At 46.8% G+C, this 17,832-nt stretch overlaps 1 protein-coding gene across 1 annotated transcript; it reads left to right on the top strand.

Moving 5' to 3' along the window:
* Positions 1-505: 505 nt before the first annotated feature.
* Positions 506-16,342, top strand: POLD2 (DNA polymerase delta 2, accessory subunit). The gene is made up of 11 exons (XM_069766698.1): positions 506-576; positions 1,729-1,975; positions 3,074-3,195; positions 7,369-7,492; positions 7,631-7,745; positions 9,508-9,706; positions 9,984-10,064; positions 12,374-12,531; positions 12,601-12,728; positions 15,284-15,385; positions 15,637-16,342. Exons 2-11 carry the CDS (start codon positions 1,738-1,740, stop codon positions 15,777-15,779), a joined length of 1,410 nt encoding a protein of 469 aa, XP_069622799.1. The 5' UTR covers positions 506-576; positions 1,729-1,737; the 3' UTR covers positions 15,780-16,342.
* The last annotated feature ends 1,490 nt before the right edge of the window (positions 16,343-17,832 follow it).

Below are 17,832 nucleotides of genomic sequence, written 5' to 3'. Positions count from 1 at the left end.
TCATGGCCTCTGCGCGCCGGGCGCCGCCTCCTCTGCTTCATTAGCGTCCCCGGCGCCTGGTCTGTAAGTTCAAAGGTCAGCACAACTGTGCAAGCCCCCCCCAAAAAAAAATAACAGTGCAGGCGCCGGGGACGCTAATGAAGGAAGAGGAGGCGGCGCCCAGAGCGCGGCGCGCAGAGGCCATGAGTGACGGTTGTGACGCGTCTGGATTTGGGGGGAAAGACCCGCCCCCGTGGCGATTCATGATATGAGGGACAAATTTCAAAAACGATTATTGCAGCAATGCCAGGAACAAGAACTAAAAGAGCCACCTTGTCAGAATGCAGCATTAGTGCTGGACAAGGTGGCTGTACCGTACGCTGCACCAGCTGTCTGACAGTGAGGACGAAATCAGAGGCACTACACAATTTTTACCACAAGGGGCAGTAAAGAGCGCCTACCACACTGCTCAATGCTTATTTACGACCTTCACAACATGGCTGACTCCACAACGCCGTCGCCTGGTGATTACGTCACGGCGGCAGCGCGCGGCGGGACGGCTGAAAGAAGCGCTGCAGTGGCGGGAGGTGCCGGAGGGTGAGGACTGGAGCGGCGGGTGGTACCGATCACCTCATAATAACACGCACTGTAAAAAATGCGTCCTTAATTGTGGAGGCAGAAGTGCAATGTAGTACACAGCACGGCATGCTGGGATTTGTAGTGGCACGTATCAGACAGTTGTATTATCCACTAACTGTCTTGTTGGGCTCTGGAGCTGTTAAGATACTACAACTCCCAGCATGCCCTGGTCACCACTGTACAGCTATATCTTCCATCAATGCTCAGTCCTGCAGTCAGGGCATGCTGAGACTTGTAGTCTGCAACAGCTCCAAATCCTCAATCTGTTTCCATCATTGTTATATCCTATACATGTTGCCTCTGGTCTTCTAATTTTCTATTTTTTTATCTAAGCATATTTAATCAAGGGTTATTACCAAAGTATTATGTTACAGGGGATAACGTGCTGATCGCTGGGACCCGTCACTGCAGAGCGCTGTCCTGACTGAGGCAGCGGGTGAATGCTCGTCCTCCGCTCCATTCATTGTCTATAGCACTGTGAAAATTGCCAAGTGCTGTACACTGCTTTCGCCACAGTTCCATAGACAATGAATGGAGCGGAGGCCGAGCATGCGCACCCCTGCCTCAGTCAGGACAGCGCTCTGCAGTGCCGGGGTACACAGCCTGTTCTCGTAAATGTTGGCCCCCAGCAATCAGTCAGCTGATAGAGGGTTTACACTATATATTTCTCTACTCTGGGCCTAAGATCTAACAGTCAGGTAGTTGCTAAGTACCCGCCTGTGGTGCCCGACGCTGATCTCTGCCGGCACAGGGAGGTCACAGTCCACTCAGTTGATAGGGCCTGATTGCCGACGTCCTACTGACTGATAGCCGGCGGCTCCCTGCTGCCTTACTGCGGGGAGCCAGCTGTCAGTCAGCCTGACATCAGCAGTCACGCCCCATCGACAAAGCAGCCCAGAGGAAGAGGAGCCTCTCTGGTGAGGATGATATAATTGCCAATAGGAGCGGTTAGCACCCATAATAAGGAAATATAAAATAAAGTTCTGGATAAACCCACATATTTTTTGGAATAATCCTTTAATTTTCCATTGATGTGGATATTTTTTTCCCAGTCTGCTGTACACCACCCTGACAAACTCAATTATAATGACAATTTTTTTTTTTCCCCAGACTCCCCTGATGTCACAGGTTGCCATGATGTTCACAGATCTGGTTGTCAGTCACGGGCCTGGACTCCTCTCGCCTCCATCTGAAGCTCCTGCCACTTTCACCAGAGTGTCCAATGCCCTGTACACCAATCGCTCGGAGAGCTATCGACTGGGAGAGCGATCCTTCACCCGCCAGTACGCCCACATCTATGCCACGCGACTGCTACATATGAGGCCGCTTCTTACAGAATGTGCAAAGAAGAAATGGGGTGTGTGTGTGTAAGCAGGGTGTAATCTGGCGCCACTGACTGGCTCACCTGAATTAAGTGGTGCTGATGACGTTACGAGTCCACGCGGCAGGTGTGCGGGGTCATAACGTCGTGTGTACCCCTCACTTCTGGGGCTGGACAGCCCTATTAAAGAGCACCTCTACTTTCACAAGTCTTTTTCATGTGTTGTAGCTTCTTAGTCCGGGTCCTTACACTTCTACTGATCACTGATTGCGGTCGTGTCAGCAGGTACAAACCTCTACCCTCACATCAAACAAAGGATATGCCCTTCACAATCTGCCTTTCTTTGAACAGATGCTCATTGGTGATGTACTCATTGTTCGGGTTTTCCTGAGCACGCTCGGGTGATCTCCAAGTATTTGTAACTGCTCGGAGATTTAGTTTTCATCGCCTCAGCTGCATGATTTACGGCTGCTGGACAGGCTGAATACATGTGAGAAATGCCTGTTTGTTAGGGAATTCCCACATGTATTCAGCCTGTCCAGCAGCTGTAAATCATGCAGCTGAGGCGATAAAAACTAAATCTCCGAAAACTAACAAATACTCGAAGACCACCTGAGCGTGCTCGGGAAAACCTGAGCAACGAGTATACTCGCTCATCGCTAATGCTCATCTGAGACTCACTCAGGTCTTACATCACACTCACCTCCTCTACCCTTTAATTTTTGTTCACTTTTATATATTATTTTCTTCCGTCACAGACCACTCCTGCCAGCGATTCAGCAGCTTCCACTGACTTCACATCGACAGAGCAGTGGCTCCCCTTCCTCTCTACTCTGTTGACGGGACGTTATGGTGATTGACATCCGGCTCCCCACAGTGAGGCAACGGGGAGCTGGATGTCAAACAGCATGACGTCTGCGCTCACTCCCTGTCGACAGCAGTCCCAGAAGAGGGAGCGCTCCTCTGTCGTAGAGCAGCTGAATCGCTGACAGGAGAGGTCAATGATTCTCTATGGCATCGCAACTCTTTCCCCATGAAGTTAATTCTAGTATTAAGGGCACTGCACTGCATGCTTGCGTTTTGGTAGTTTGGTGTATTTAGAGCATTCATTTATATCTGGTTTGTTCCTTCCAGGCGATGATATAACTGTGCGGAAGCTATGTGAACTCCAGGCGGGGGAGAGGTGCTGTGTGGTGGGAACATTGTTTAAGTCCATGGAGCTGCAGCCGTCCATCCTGCGGGAGATCAGTGAAGAGGTACGAGGTCATATGTCGCCCTTCGCTCTTTATTACTATTAATCACGGTCTGTTGTTTTATCATTATGTTAACGATCACTGTCATGCATGTTCGCCTCAGCAGAGCGTGCATGCTTATCTCAATAAACCTAGGTGTCCTATCTCGGATACTGTGCCATCACATCTGATATTGGGCAGAGCGGAATCCGAGCACAACGCCAACTGAGCATCAAATGGCTGCCGATAGCTTGTGTCTCGTCAGATGTCTGGCAGGAAGTATGTGAAGGTAGGTTTTAAAGGGAACCGGTCACGTACTTGCTGTGGACAGCACAGTATGGAGGAGGAGAAGCTGAGCAGATAGTATACAGGTTTTGTGGGAAAAGATTGTCTAATTTTTATTCATTGAAATGCCTCGTGTTTTTATTCAAGAGTCCAGTGAGCTGTCAATCAATAGTAGGACCGCCCACTGGACTCCTATACAGACAAACATCAAGGGTTTCAATGCATAAAATGCCAACTTTACTGAAACTTTTCCAACAAAAATGTATATCCGCTCCTCCTGCTCTATATCATCCTGGCGGCAGACCAGAGGCCAATTTCCACATGACAGGTTCCCTTTAAGATGAAAACAATGAGCCTCCAGCGAGACTGGTTGACAATCTCATCCCTGTGGGGTTGCTGGAACGTCTTTATCCATCTTGCATTTGGAGAAACACAAGTCCGACATGTTGGGTTGGAGACTTGCAGGTCTTTTTCCTCTGGAGATATGCGGTGCCACACATCTCCTTTTCTATTTTACTAGGACATTTGTATAACAGCTGTACATGGTCTATGACCGGCATTAATATTTACCATGAGCCTTTATCGCTCGGTGGGCCTCCAGAAGAGAGGGGGTTCAGCTGTTTTCTGGATGTAATTGTGTTCAGTTGGATAAATCGGCACACATAGATGTACTTCAGTAACACCGGCCGCTCTCAGCCGTCCACCATACACGGGTCTAAAGGTACCGTTACACTTAACGATTTACCAACGATCACGACCAGCGATACGACCTGGCCGTGGTCATTGTGTGGTCGCTGGAGAGCTGTCACACAGACAGCTCTCTCCAGCGACCAACGATGCCGAAGTTCCCGGGTAACCAGGGTAAACATCGGGTTACTAAGCGCAGGGCCACGCTTAGTAGCCCGATGTTTACCCTGGTTACCATTGTAAAAGTAAAAAAAAAAAACATTACATACTTACATTCCTGTCGCGTCCCACAGCGTCAGCTTCCCTGCACTGTGTAAGCGCTGGCCGGAAAGCAGAGCGGTGACGTCACCGCTGTGCTCTGCTTTACGGCCGGCCGGCGCTGACACTGGGGGACGCAGGGAAGCTGACGCCGGGGGACCAGACAGGAATGTAAGTGTTTTTTTTTTTTTTTTACTTTTACAATGGTAACCAGGGTAAACATCGGGTTACTAAGCGCGGCCCTGCGCTTAGTAACCCGATGTTTACCCTGGTTACCAGTGAAGACATCGCTGAATCGGCGTCACACACGCCGATTCAACGATGTCTGCGGGAGATCCAGCGACGAAATAAAGTCCTGATCATTCCACAGCGACCAACGATCTCCCAGCAGGGGCCTGATCATTGGTCGCTGTCACGCATACCGATTTCGTTAACGATATCGTTATGTGTGAAGGTACCTTTACACTTCCACAATACAGGGATCGCTCCAATTATTGGCATATCCATCTGTCACCTACACGGCAGCATCGACCAATTCACGTAAGTGCTACACATCTGTATCTAGGAGCGACGCTGAGCAGGGGAAACCTAAAGGGCCGCAGCACTAAAGAAGGCCTTAATTTTCAGAATTCTGTGGGCACCGATACGCCACCACTATATAAGATGGGTTTTCCTTGAATACATGTATGGGGCAGCACGGTGGCTCAATGGTTAGCATTGCAGCGCTGGGGTTTTGGGTTTAAATCCCACCAAGGAAAACATCTGCAAGGAGTGTGTATGTTCTCCCCGTGTTTGCGTAGGTTTCCTCTGGGTTCTCCGGTTTTCTCCCACACTCCATGGACATACTGAAACTAGATAGTGGGCCCCAGTGGGGACAGTGATGATGACTGTAAAGCACTTTGATTATAACGCCATTAGTTTCCAAAGTGAATAAATGTATCCTGAGCCTGGTGGTGGCCTCTTATAGCCATGTAGTTGTAGAATCCCCCAGGAGGGGGCAGCCAAAGCATCCTAAGGCTGGCGGTCCGTATAACTGGCTGTAGGAGACCACAAGGACTCATCATTTCTGCTGTAGCGGCTACACCATGATGTGAAGTATTCCTGCCTTGTTATCCCAAACTCCGCATCGTGGCTTCATGCTGACACTTTTACGTTGCATCCACTTACAGGTGATGGGATGTGTGTCAACATGACTTTTTATGGAATTTGCCCTATAATGTGTATTATTTTGCTGTCTTCTGATGTCATTGTCAAAGATAAAAAAAAAAAGGTCTAGACTGGAGACCTGGGACCCCCACTAGAATAATTTTCAAGCGTCATTTATTGCTATTGCATTGAGATGCGGCCTTAAGGCTATGTCCACACGGTCAGGGAACGGCAGCGCTTTGGACGCAGCTCATGTCCGCTCTCCAAAGTGCTGCCGGCTTTTGAACGCAGGCGATTCCGCATGTGTTCATTGAACCGTGCGGAATCACCGCCTCCTATACATAGAATGTCTCCACAAGATAAATAGACATACTGCGGTCTGGAAAGAAGCACCGCATGTCCATCTCCGCTGGTGATCCACGGGTGTCGGTGCATTCATAGTAGAGATGGGATTTCTTGAAACCCCATCCATTATGCTGTAACATGTGGACACTGCGGAGGTACGCAGGATCCAACTCGCAGCGTTTACTGACCGTGTGAACCTAGCATAAAGAGGAGCTGTCAGCGGGTCACAAGTGGGCACTTTGTGCACCCATTTTATTCCCGCTTCTCCCCGAGAATCCTGCTGTTTTGCTAAAAATCCGCCATACTGCCCCAGAGATACGGCAGCGGCCACTACACAGTGTACAGAACTCCATTATCTGTTTCATCTGCCCGCTGGACCCAATTACAGGTCATCAGGGGGACTGCTGGGTGTCCGACCACCAATGATCTGATATTAATGACCAGATGCTCTGCATTGCTTGTGTGAACACGCCACATACAGAGTATGTATCTTAGTGCATTGGTGTACCACACGGCCAATCCCTGACTGAAGGCTGGCTGTTTTATTGGGTATTGCACCTGTGCAGTTGCCATTTTACTTGGGTCCGCTGCACCCTGTCTGTGCAATTGTATTGAGGCCCATTCAGACAGGTAAGCATCTCTGCCTGTTTTTGGTGTGTTTTCTTGAATTTTTCCTTTTTTGGTGTTTTTCATGTTAGAGTAGGACTGGCAAGTGTAAGGACCCTTGGCGCGGGTTGCCAGCTTACATATTATGGCCAGAATATGAACCAATACCTTACATATATTTATATGTTTTGTTTTGCACGTTATATTTTTTGCAGGGTGCAGTTGGGCCCCAATGGTTCTGTACACTGTGGCCTCTGTTCACACAGGATGCATTGTAGCACTGGGCAGCCCGCCATAGGGCGTTAATAATACGCTGGAGCCAGATGCTCTGCATTCCTACATACATACAGAGTATATATCTTAGTGCATTGGTGTACCACACGGCCAATCCCTGACTGAAGGCTGGCTGTCTCATTTGGTATTGCACCTGTGCAATTGCCATTTTACTTGGGTCCGCTGCACCCTGTCTGTGCAATTGTATTGAGGCCCATTCAGACAGGTAAGCATCTCTGCCTGTTTTTGGTGTGTTTAGTTACTATGATTAGCCTGGATGACACCTCCAAGTATTTCTTCTGAACCCCACTCGTCCCATGCGACGTCTTGAGAACAGATAGTTGTTATTATCTGAAGGAAGTTTCTCCCTAACCGAACTACAAATCCATGACTGACGGCTCGGCGTTGCTCAGACTGATTCATGGCTGGAGGCATTCACAGTAGTAATCCCGGTATAAACACTGCGGACAGTAATTCACCTATAAATGTCACTTTCGGGGGGCGAGCACCCTTAGAGCTTTATTGTGAGGAGGAATGCTGCACGTCTTTGCTATTTGCACAATATAGCCATCTGTTATTCCACTCTCTTCCCTCCAGCACAATCTCCTGCTGCAACCTGCAAGGCACAAATACATCAGTGATTCAGATGAACTCATTCTGGAAGACGAGCTGCAGAGGATCCGGTTAGAGGGCGCCACCGATGTGCAGATGTTTGTGACCGGTGAGTGTCCTTACCGCCGGTATATTTAAAGGGGGTTATCCTTTGGTCTATCCACAGGATTGGTGGGAGTGCAGTCATCGGATGCACCCCGTCATCTATCCATCCCCTCCATTACCCATATCCCTTGTGCTCTCCTAGGTGCTGTGATCGCCGTCCTCGGCGAAGAAGGCGACGCTGGAAAGTTCACCGTAGAAGATTTCTGCCTGGCCTCCCTTCCCTCACAGTCCCCTCTTCCAGATTTGGAAGAAGACAGGTGGGTCCCCCCACTTTTTAAATTTGCCTTTCTTCAGGTAGGATCTAGGAGTCAGTTTTTCTTTTTCCTCGATAAGTTTTCTGCTGACAGATGATTTTTATTATTTCCTGTAAAATCAGACCATGCAAAACCACAATTATTCTGCGGGCCAAACCCTCCATGGAATGCGTCCTAGAAACTCGCTGAGTAATTTCCTCCGGCTGCTTCCATTCTTCTTTTTGAGGGGTAATATTCATATAAGGCAAGGTACAATGAGAATGAATAGTTAATACATAAAACTACTAAATATCGGATCAGGTCCTCTGGAAAGAACCTGGTCGCTGGGCAGGTAAACACTTCGCAATCCGCCGAGAAAAAAAACCACAAAGATTGTGATGTGCCTTGAAAGTTTTGGCTTTTTGCCTGTTTTTTTTTTTTTTTCTCAGTGGGGAGCAATAAACTTCTGGTCATATGACTTTAGCTTTGGGAAAGTACAAAGAAAAGCTTTGTCATGAGGGATTTGCAAATAAGCAGCCATGTAATTGAAGGCACATGCATTCTGCCCTCTGATCTGGGGGTATAATTAGTGATGAGTGAATATACTCGTTACTCAAGATTTCTCGAGCACGCTCGAGTATTTTTTAGTGCTCGGAAATTTAGTTTTTCTTGCCGCAGCTGAATGATTTACATCTGCTAGCCAGCACAAGTACATGTGGGGATTCCCTAGCAACCAGGCAACCCCCACATGCACTTATGCTGGCTAACAGATGTAAATCATTCAGCTGCGTAGATGAAAACTAAATCTCCGAGCACTAAAAATACTTGGAGGACCCCCGAGCATGCTCGAGAAATCTCGAGTAACGAGTATATTCGCTCATCACTTGGTATATGTTGGGACTCATGGGGGAGCCGAGTATGTAAGGAAAACACCCCTGTTAGCCATAGGATAGCTTCTCTGAAATGAAAACTAACATTTGATTGGTTGTTCCTCATCGTCCATACAAGCACAGGGGTCCGGGCCCCATGGATTGTATTTAGTACCAGAAAAGGGCTGCTATCTCATCGACTTTTATCGATGCAAATTAATTGTCATTGCAGATCTAGTGTGGCTGAAAACGTTCCGCATTCGCTCATCCTACATAAGTCATACGTTCGGTTTTTCACACTAAAAAAAATAAAATATATATATTATTTTCGTCAGTGTTTTGGATCTGATTTCGATCAGTGTTTCGTAAGTTTTAACCATCAGGTATTATATTTTTTCCTATACACAAAAAGAATTGCAAATCTTCTCTATCCATCGCAATTTTTTTTTAAAGGGCATACATCGGTTTTATAAGGATTGCATCCTTGTGGTGTTTGTGAATTTTCACAGACCCATAGATTGAAACAGGTGATTTTGATCCATGACTCGGACCACAAATGGACATGTTTTGTTGCTTATGTAGGTCAGGTAAAGTATACAGCTGAATGAGGAAGGAGAATGTGCCTGAATGTGATGATATCCGCACAAATAAACGCAAAAATTACCCGTATGTGGTGTGAAATTGAGCAATATTTTAGGACTTGTTGATATAGCGAAGCTTTTCCGTTGCTCTTTGACCATGATCTGAGCTTGGAGGAAGAAGCCAGCGCCTCTTATCAATGAACCAGAGTCTTCTGACCACATGTGAGAGCGCTGTCTGTAAGACTCTGATTTCTCTCTGTATCTCGGTACCACGTATGTCTCTTCGGTATAGTGGATCGGTGTTTTCTTACTGACTTATTTGGCTCTGGGTTACAGGTATGTGCTGCTGACATCAGGTCTGGGCCTCGGAGGAGGCAGCGGGGACAGCCTGCTGGGGTTACAGCTGCTTCTGGACTTGGTGACCGGGCAGGCCGGAGCGGAAGAGGAGCAGGGCTGTGCGGCTCGGATATCTCGTGTCATTCTGGCCGGAAACCTACTCAGCGAGAACACTCAGGGCAAGGAATCACTACATAAGGTACGGGGAGGGGGGGTATTTACTGTCTAAATTATGGGCAGACTATAAAACTTAGTTGTCAGGCATCTGACCAATAGGGCATAGTACGCTTCTCCATAAACTCAATATTGTAGTATGACACCCAGCTGTATGGTAATAGTAGTCCTACTGACTGGATCCATTACAGTGCTACATAATAGCAGGAAATGATGGGGCAGTAGTCGTTAGGTTACTAGCGGCAATCTTTATGATTTGTGCAAAATTTCTATCTAAGCTGACGATCTTTTCTACTCTTCAGGCTAAATATCTGAGTAAGAAGACTCAGGCAGCGAGTGTAGAGGCGGTGAAGATGCTAGATGAAGTCCTCCTCCAGCTCAGTGTAAGTCTCAGTGCAGACGTATTGTTCTGTTTCCTATGCAGCGAATCAAATACTTTTAACTGTATAAGTTACAGGGGCAGAAATGATGACTTTGGCCAGTCCACGGCGCCTAAAGGGACAGGACCCATTCATATGCCCTACTGGTCCCATGCAAACCACCTAAAGGGAAAGGACCCATTCATACGCCCTACTGGTCCTGTGCAAACCACCTAGAGGGACAGGACCCATTCATATGCCCTACTGGTCCCATGCAAACCACCTAGAGGGACAGGACCCATTCATATGCCCTACTGGTCCCATGCAAACCACCTAGAGGGAAAGGACCCATTCATATGCCCTACTGGTCCCATGCAAACCACCTAAAGGGAAAGGACGCATTCATACGCCCTACTGGTCCCCTGCAAACCAGCTAAAGGGAAAGGACGCATTTATACGCCCTACTGGTCCCCTGCAAACCACCTAGAGGGACAGGACCCATTCATATGCCATACTGGTCCCATGCAAACCACCTAAAGGGACAGGACCCATTCATATGCCATACTGGTCCCATGCAAACCACCTAAAGGGAAAGGACCCATTCATATGCCCTACTGGTCCTGTGCAAACCACCTAGAGGGACAGGACCCATTCATATGCCCTACTGGTCCCATGCAAACCACCTAGAGGGACAGGACCCATTCATATGCCCTACTGGTCCCATGCAAACCACCTAGAGGGACAGGACCCATTCATATGCCCTACTGGTCCCATGTAAGCCGCCTAAAGGGACAGGACCCATTCATATGCCCCACTGGTCCCATGCAAACCACCTAAAGGGAAAGGACCCATTCATATGCCCTACTGGTCCCATGCAAACCACCTAAAGGGAAAGGACGCATTCATACGGCCCTACTGGTCCTGTGAAAACCACCTAAAGGGAAAGGACCCATTCATACGCCCTACTGGTCCCCTGCAAACCAGCTAAAGGGAAAGGACGCATTTATACGCCCTACTGGTCCCCTGCAAACCACCTAGAGGGACAGGACCCATTCATATGCCATACTGGTCCCATGCAAACCACCTAAAGGGACAGGACCCATTCATATGCCATACTGGTCCCATGCAAACCACCTAAAGGGAAAGGACCCATTCATATGCCCTATTGGTCCCGTGCAAACCACCTAAAGGGAAAGGACGCATTCATACGGCCCTACTGGTCCTGTGAAAACCACCTAAAGGGAAAGGACCCATTCATACACCCTACTGGTCCCCTGCAAACCACCTAAAGGGAAAGGACGCATTCATACGCCCTACTGGTCCCGTGTAAAGCGTCTAAAGGGACAGGACCCATTCATATGACCTACTGGTTAGAGATGCCCTTCTAAGCAAAATCTGCCTCCCTATAGCAGACTCGGAGCCATCATGCATTATATGGCTGCACATAATATCAATGGTCTCCACATAATGGTGTAGGAGAAATAAGCGGCCACTAAACTTTGGCTCTGTGATACCACTTCATAGAGGCTGTGGGTTGTGTAATGGGGCAACCGGTTTAAGCACTTGACATATAGATGCCTTTTGTGCTCGGCCGTACCACCGATTACTGTGCATTTAACAGTGCTGCAGCCAAACCAAGCAGTGATCCAAGCAGTGGTGCGAGACTGCTCTGGATCCGGGGAGGGTTGGTATCTGGTCCTTTGTTCCTTTAGATATTTTACAGCATTCGGGGTACATTGTCCTTAAAGTGGAAATCCCTTTTTAAAGGCAACCTGACAGCTTATCCATGAGCAGCATGTATCGGACATTGGCTGTGTCATTTCAGTCAGCTTTGTTTGATTCTGAAATGCTGCAGCGTTTCAGAGAAAAGCGGGCTTTAAAAGTCACCATGGACTGAGCTGCACTGGAGACTAGTCAAACAGGCGGGACCCGACAGTGTCATCCAGACTGCTGCCAATGAGTGATGGGTGTCTCCTTGTGCTTGTATAGGGAAGACTAGTTGGGTATTAGTAGCGGAGAAGTCTCTGGGGACCACCTATCCGACTAGTCTCCCTGCCAGCCTTTAAGGTATGTTTTTCTCTGAAACGCTGCAGCATATCGGAATCAAACATCCCTGGCTGAGATCACAAAATCGTGGATTGCACAACATGTATCGACCCTCCCAGAGGAACCATTACTGCTCAATCTCCTCTTGGGATCTACCTGCTGACAGTGGCGACTATGAGCAAACAGCCATTTCCAAGTCTAGCTTGTTTGCATAGTTTTAGTGGCACATAATTGCCAATCTTATAGATATGGTGTGCATCATTCATCATTCTCTTCTCTATCATCAGGCCTCCGTCTTTGTGGATGTCATGCCCGGCGCCTTTGATCCCACAAACTACATCCTTCCTCAGCAGCCCCTGCATCGCTGCATGTTCCCCCAGTCCGCCCCATTCTCCACCCTTCAGCTGGTGACAAACCCCTATGAAGCAGAAATCGATGGCGTCAGGTACTCCTTCTACCTCTACATGGTGTAATTTCCGCTATAACATGGTCTGACAGTCTGGTGTCTCCACAGGTTTCTGGGCTCAGCTGGTCAGAACATCAGTGATATATACAGGTACTCCAGCATGCGGGACCACCTGGAGATCCTGGAGTGGACCCTGCAAGTCGGGCACATGTGTCCTACTGCTCCGGATACTTTGGGTAAGGAGGCGTCCATGTATAACATTATACACTGGGGATAGGACATGACAATTAATGATGGTATTAGCAACAGTTTTTGACACATATCCTATTATTTCACACTTTTCACAAAATATATAGGTCGGGTCAGAAAAAGCAGCCCCATGTGTGGTTTGTATCAGGCGTCATTCATCAAAACTTTCTTACAGTAAAACTGTCAGAGCAACCAATCAGAGCTCAGCTTTTATTTTATCGGAACAGTGGGTATAAATCGAAAATTGATGCCCATCACATCCTCCCCTGCCAGTCGGGTGGTTCTCTGCGGAGGGCAGTAGGGATCTGCTTGTGTCCAATATGGCGTATTGTGATAACAGAAGACGATGTACAGCCAGACTAATTCTCAAAACACGTGCCTGTTCTGCAGGACAATTTCTGGACTTTCTCACTGAAGCAAAAAGCAGTATAAATGGTTTGTTGTGGAAGAGAGGTAACGCAGGATCTGAGACCCCCGCTAAAATAAATATACTGCCATATGTTTGGACAGCCATCATTCTTATACAGTCACCAAAAGTTTTGTGACTGGCACAAATCTTGGATTTTACTGCTGCTTCAGCTTTATAGTGGCCTTTTAAATTCTAATAGATGGTTATGAAGAGTTAACAGATTTATTACAAAATCGTCACGTGACCTGAAAATTAACTTAAGCACAACAATCTAATTTCTACTGAATTTCAGCCCTGCCACAAAATGTCCTGCTCTCATCATTTTGGTGATCTTCTCATTAGCTCGGAAGGAAGTGTTAACAAGGACAAGGCAGCTGATATCACACGGTCATGTTGATTGGGTCGTGAGAGCAAACTGGGAGCTAGTGCTTGAAATTTATTGTCTCATTCTGTTAACTATGGTTACCGCCAAGGAAACATGCAGTCATTGTTGATTTACAACACACGATATTGCTGCTTGTAAGATTGCCCCTAAATTAACCATTTATCGGATCGTCAAGAATTTCATAGAGAGAGAGGTTCAATTGCTGTCTAGAAAGTGTGAAGGTGCCCAAGAAAGTCAAGCAAGTGCCACGACAATTTCTTAAAAAGGATTCGGCTATGGGAAGAGTTCAACACCAGTGCAGAGCTTGCTCAGGAATGGCAGCAGGCAGGTGTCGGTGCATCTGTACGCCCACAGTAAGGTGAAGACTTTTGGAGTCTGGCCTGGTAACAAGAAGGGCAGCAAATAAGCCACTTCTCTACAAGAAAAACATCAAGGACAGACTGACGTTCTGCAGGAAGTAAAGGGATTGGACTGTAGAAGACTGGAGTGAAGTTATTTTCTCAGATGAAGCCTCTTCAGACTGTTTGGGATATCTAGAAGAATGATTTGAAAAGGTGAGCGTTACCATGAGTCCTGTGTTATGCTTACCGTAAAGCGTCCTGAGACCATTCATGTGTGGGGGGCTTTTCATCCATGGAATAAAGAATGGGATCTTCAAGAGCAACTTCTCCCAGTGATCCAGGACCAATGCGGCGATGAACAATACTTTTCCCAGCGTGATAGTCACGTCACAAGGTGAAAGTGATAACGAAGTGGCTTGGTGAACAACATATTGACATTTTGGATCCATGGCCAGGATCCTCCTCTAATATCAATTCTGTCAAGAACTTGTAGCCAATCCTAAAAAAAACTGGGTGGAAAAACAAAAACATGAAAATTGTGATAAACTCCAAGCATTAATAAGAATGAGCCATCAGTCAGGATTTTGCCCAGAAACCGATATCCAGCTGCCAGAGCGAAGGGCAGACGTCTGGAAAAATAAGGGTCTGCGCTGGAAATATTGAGTCTTTATATGTAAACTTGACGTATTTGTCAATAAAAGTGTAAAAACGTATGAAATGCTTGGAATCTTACCAGAGAAACATCAAACTAAAACAGGTAAAAAACACCGGAGCTGCAAACTTTGTGAAAATCAAAATTTGTGTTCGGCTTTTAGATACGACTGTAGACATCCAGGAGAAGTTTGAGAGACCCAATGAAATTGACTCAAAAAATGACCCCAGTAGGGGGATAAACAGCAGCATGGGCCATATTGCGTTGGCTACTGGATCTGATTGTAGACGGCCATTTGGACCCGTTACAATACATTTTGCCTGATTTAGCATAGTTCCTTACAACTGGGTGTATTAATTCGTAGAACATTAGGTACCTGCACACGAGCTGCACCAACCTGACACTTAATGAGCCACATGTGGTGTGTGGCTATGGGGACATGGATTGGATGGTCCAATATTTTTTGATAAAATGTGAACACTGTTGCTTACATGGGCGTCTTCCAGCAATTCTAGTGAATTGATAAGACCACGGGGATTGTTTATTTCATCATGGTTCTGGGTTTTTTTTTTCTGGCCCGCACTGTATAAGTCAAGAAATATTGGGATTAACACGGCGCCATAATTCTTGAGTACAGTGGCGCGATTCGGTGTAGGGTCCATACATGATGTCGTGCCTCTATCTAACATGCGGGGGCTGTAAACGGTGCATTTCTTCATATATCTATACATGGATCTGTTGTATCCTCTTTGCAGGGTGTTACCCGTTCTACAAGTCGGACCCGTTCATTCTGCACACCTGCCCACATGTGTATTTTTGTGGAAGTGCCCCCAAGTTTAGCTTCAAAGAGGTCACCGGTAGGTATTCAGCATTTATTGTGTGGGACCAGATGGTCGTCTTTATTGAGGGAATTGTATATGGAGATATGTCTTGCTCCATGTCACCCGGGTAAAAGCCCCCGCTTATGACCATCAGTGAGGGACAAGGGTATCCCTGAAATCAAAGGACCACAGCCCAGAAGCACGTGTCCACGGTTAGGGGTGGTCGTTTAGCATGTCCTTTCTAGTGATTTTGGGTGCAGTAACGTGGTCTTTTACGTTTGCTACAGGAGCTGAGGGTCAGCGGGTGCTTCTTCTTACTGTACCGGACTTCAGCAAAACACAGACGGCCTGCCTGGTAAACCTGCGTACCCTGAAATGCCAGCCAATATGCTTCTCCGGGTTCAGCGCAGACGAGGAGTCGAGTGACTGAGTGTATTCATCCCTAAAAGACTTTACCAAGTTCCTCTCTGAGCCTTGGCTGATATTAATGTACTAGAAGTCATAAAGTACAATCTGTACATTACTGTTACATCGGTGCCTCCATCCAGACACGTCATTTGTGTGATCAGTGAGACGCTCGTGTCCTTTATCATCAATATCGTCCTAAATGGAGAATGGTTCACCAAGAGTAGTAGAAATTCTTCACAGTACAGACCATGATCCTGCGTATTACTGGAGGGTCTTTACTGGATGCATCTGTCATGTCACAGTGCTGAACGTAGATCAGATGTGGTGTTATGGCAGCTACACGTTTCCTTACTGGCTATGAAAAAGGCATTGAATCCTTTGTCTCGGGCATCGTAGGTTAAGTCTGTGCATTGTTAGCTTGTGTTTCTATTGTATTTTCATAGATACTTATGATTTTTGAGTGAGATAATAAAATGCTCTCATAAAAGGGTTACTTCATGAATCATTTTCATAGCAAAAGTCCTGAAATTGTTAATAACGTGAAAAAAGGCATTATTTCTACCATTAAAAAATACCTTTTTATAATTTTTTGATTCTATGTGTCTTTTTGATGCTACTGGTGATGACCTCTGGACAGAACAGGTCTCCTTTTACATCTGGCAGCTGACAATGTATTCCATTCTTACTTCCCCTGCTGAAGGAGTCTTCTCAGCGATTCTAACATGCTACTGTAGAGGCTTTGCTCCATCCCTAACAAGTGGAACACCCTTCTAATAGGAGACTTGACGTGAGGTGAAAAAAGTGGACTTTTCCTTCACCCCCAGGAAGGACTCGCCATGAATTCCACGATAAGGGTATCTCCTTCCGGATGCAACTTCTCCACTGCTCTCCCGTCCTCAAGGCTGCTGATGGGGCAGATGGTCAATGAACCTACAATTGTGAGAGGTCACTAAAGAAGTGACTCTGTGTGTCCAAAGAAGGCAGAAGGGTGAGTAAAATTCCCTTCTCCTTATCTCAGTTGTGTTAAATCTTCACACCCTAGAGAGTCCTACTGAGTTTTTTTTTTTCTAAGTGGTAATCCCTCCTCTCTGGACTTCCTTTTCGGCCATGGGATCCTTATGCACTTCTCTGCCATTTTCGGGTTTCTTGTTTGTCATTTTACACTGCAGGGAAGCCAACCCCACTCCCTCTCCTGGTTCCCAGTCTTTTTCCTCTTCTGGGCATCCACCACTGACATCCCTGCTTGGGGTGGTGGACCCACTTACTTGAGACACGGTCTTCACTTGTTGCCTTCACAGAAAATGATAAAAGATTATTAGTGATGAGCGAGTGGTCTCCCGAGTATTTGACTGCTCGGAGATTTAGTTTTCCTTGCCGCAGGTGCATGATTTACGGCTGCTAGACAGCTTGATTACATGTGGGAATACCCTAGCAACCAGGCAACCCCCACATGTACTCAGGCTGGCTAGCAGCTGTAAATCATGCAGCTGAATCAACAAAAACAAAATCTCCGAACACTAACAAATACTCGGAGACCACCCGAGCGTGCTCGGGAAAACCCGAGCAACAACTATATTCGCTCATCACTAAAGATTATCCACAACAAGGCATCTGATATGAGACGCACGGGCATCATTCTCCTCGGCAGTCTATAACCTGTATGCCCATGTAAAGTCTAGATAGGTCAAATTTGGTGTCAAATTCGCTTTATGCAGAACAATAAGCTGACCTCCATGCAGGACGTTATCCAGGCAGTGAGGGACCCCCTACAAATTTTTAGGTGTGGACATTTTGTCTTGATAGGGCAGCTTTTATCACAAGCTAACCAGTACTTCTGTCCACAAAATGGCTGCACCAACAAGAGAAAGTGGCAAGCTCCTTAAAGGACGAGTTGGTCCATCCATCTCTGGAAGCTGTAGACATCCATCAACACCATCATCAACCAGTCTTTTTATTTTTTTTTCCCCAACCGACAAAATTGATCTTTTAGCAAAGGGATAGAAACACCCGAGCAGGCACATGGTTTCCCCTAAAAGGTTTGAGGTATTTTTCCTCTTTGAAGAGACATTGGAGGT

The sequence above is a fragment of the Ranitomeya imitator genome, chromosome 4 (genome assembly GCF_032444005.1).
Source record: "Ranitomeya imitator isolate aRanImi1 chromosome 4, aRanImi1.pri, whole genome shotgun sequence".
Lineage (NCBI taxonomy): Eukaryota > Metazoa > Chordata > Amphibia > Anura > Dendrobatidae > Ranitomeya > Ranitomeya imitator.
The sequence above is the reverse complement of the archived record's forward strand: the minus strand, read 5'-3'. Positions and strand labels throughout refer to the sequence as shown.

What these genes read in the sequence shown, in the direction of transcription:
- POLD2 (XM_069766698.1), top strand. Translation starts at nt 1,738, where the DNA reads ATGTCACAGGTTGCCATGATGTTCACAGATCTGGTTGTCAGTCACGGG. An exon ending in TGCGGGAGATCAGTGAAGAG is followed by an intron (nt 3,196 to 7,368) that starts GTACGAGGTCAT and finishes TCTTCCCTCCAG; the next exon opens with CACAATCTCCTGCTGCAACC. An exon ending in GCAGAAATCGATGGCGTCAG is followed by an intron (nt 12,532 to 12,600) that starts GTACTCCTTCTA and finishes GTGTCTCCACAG; the next exon opens with GTTTCTGGGCTCAGCTGGTC.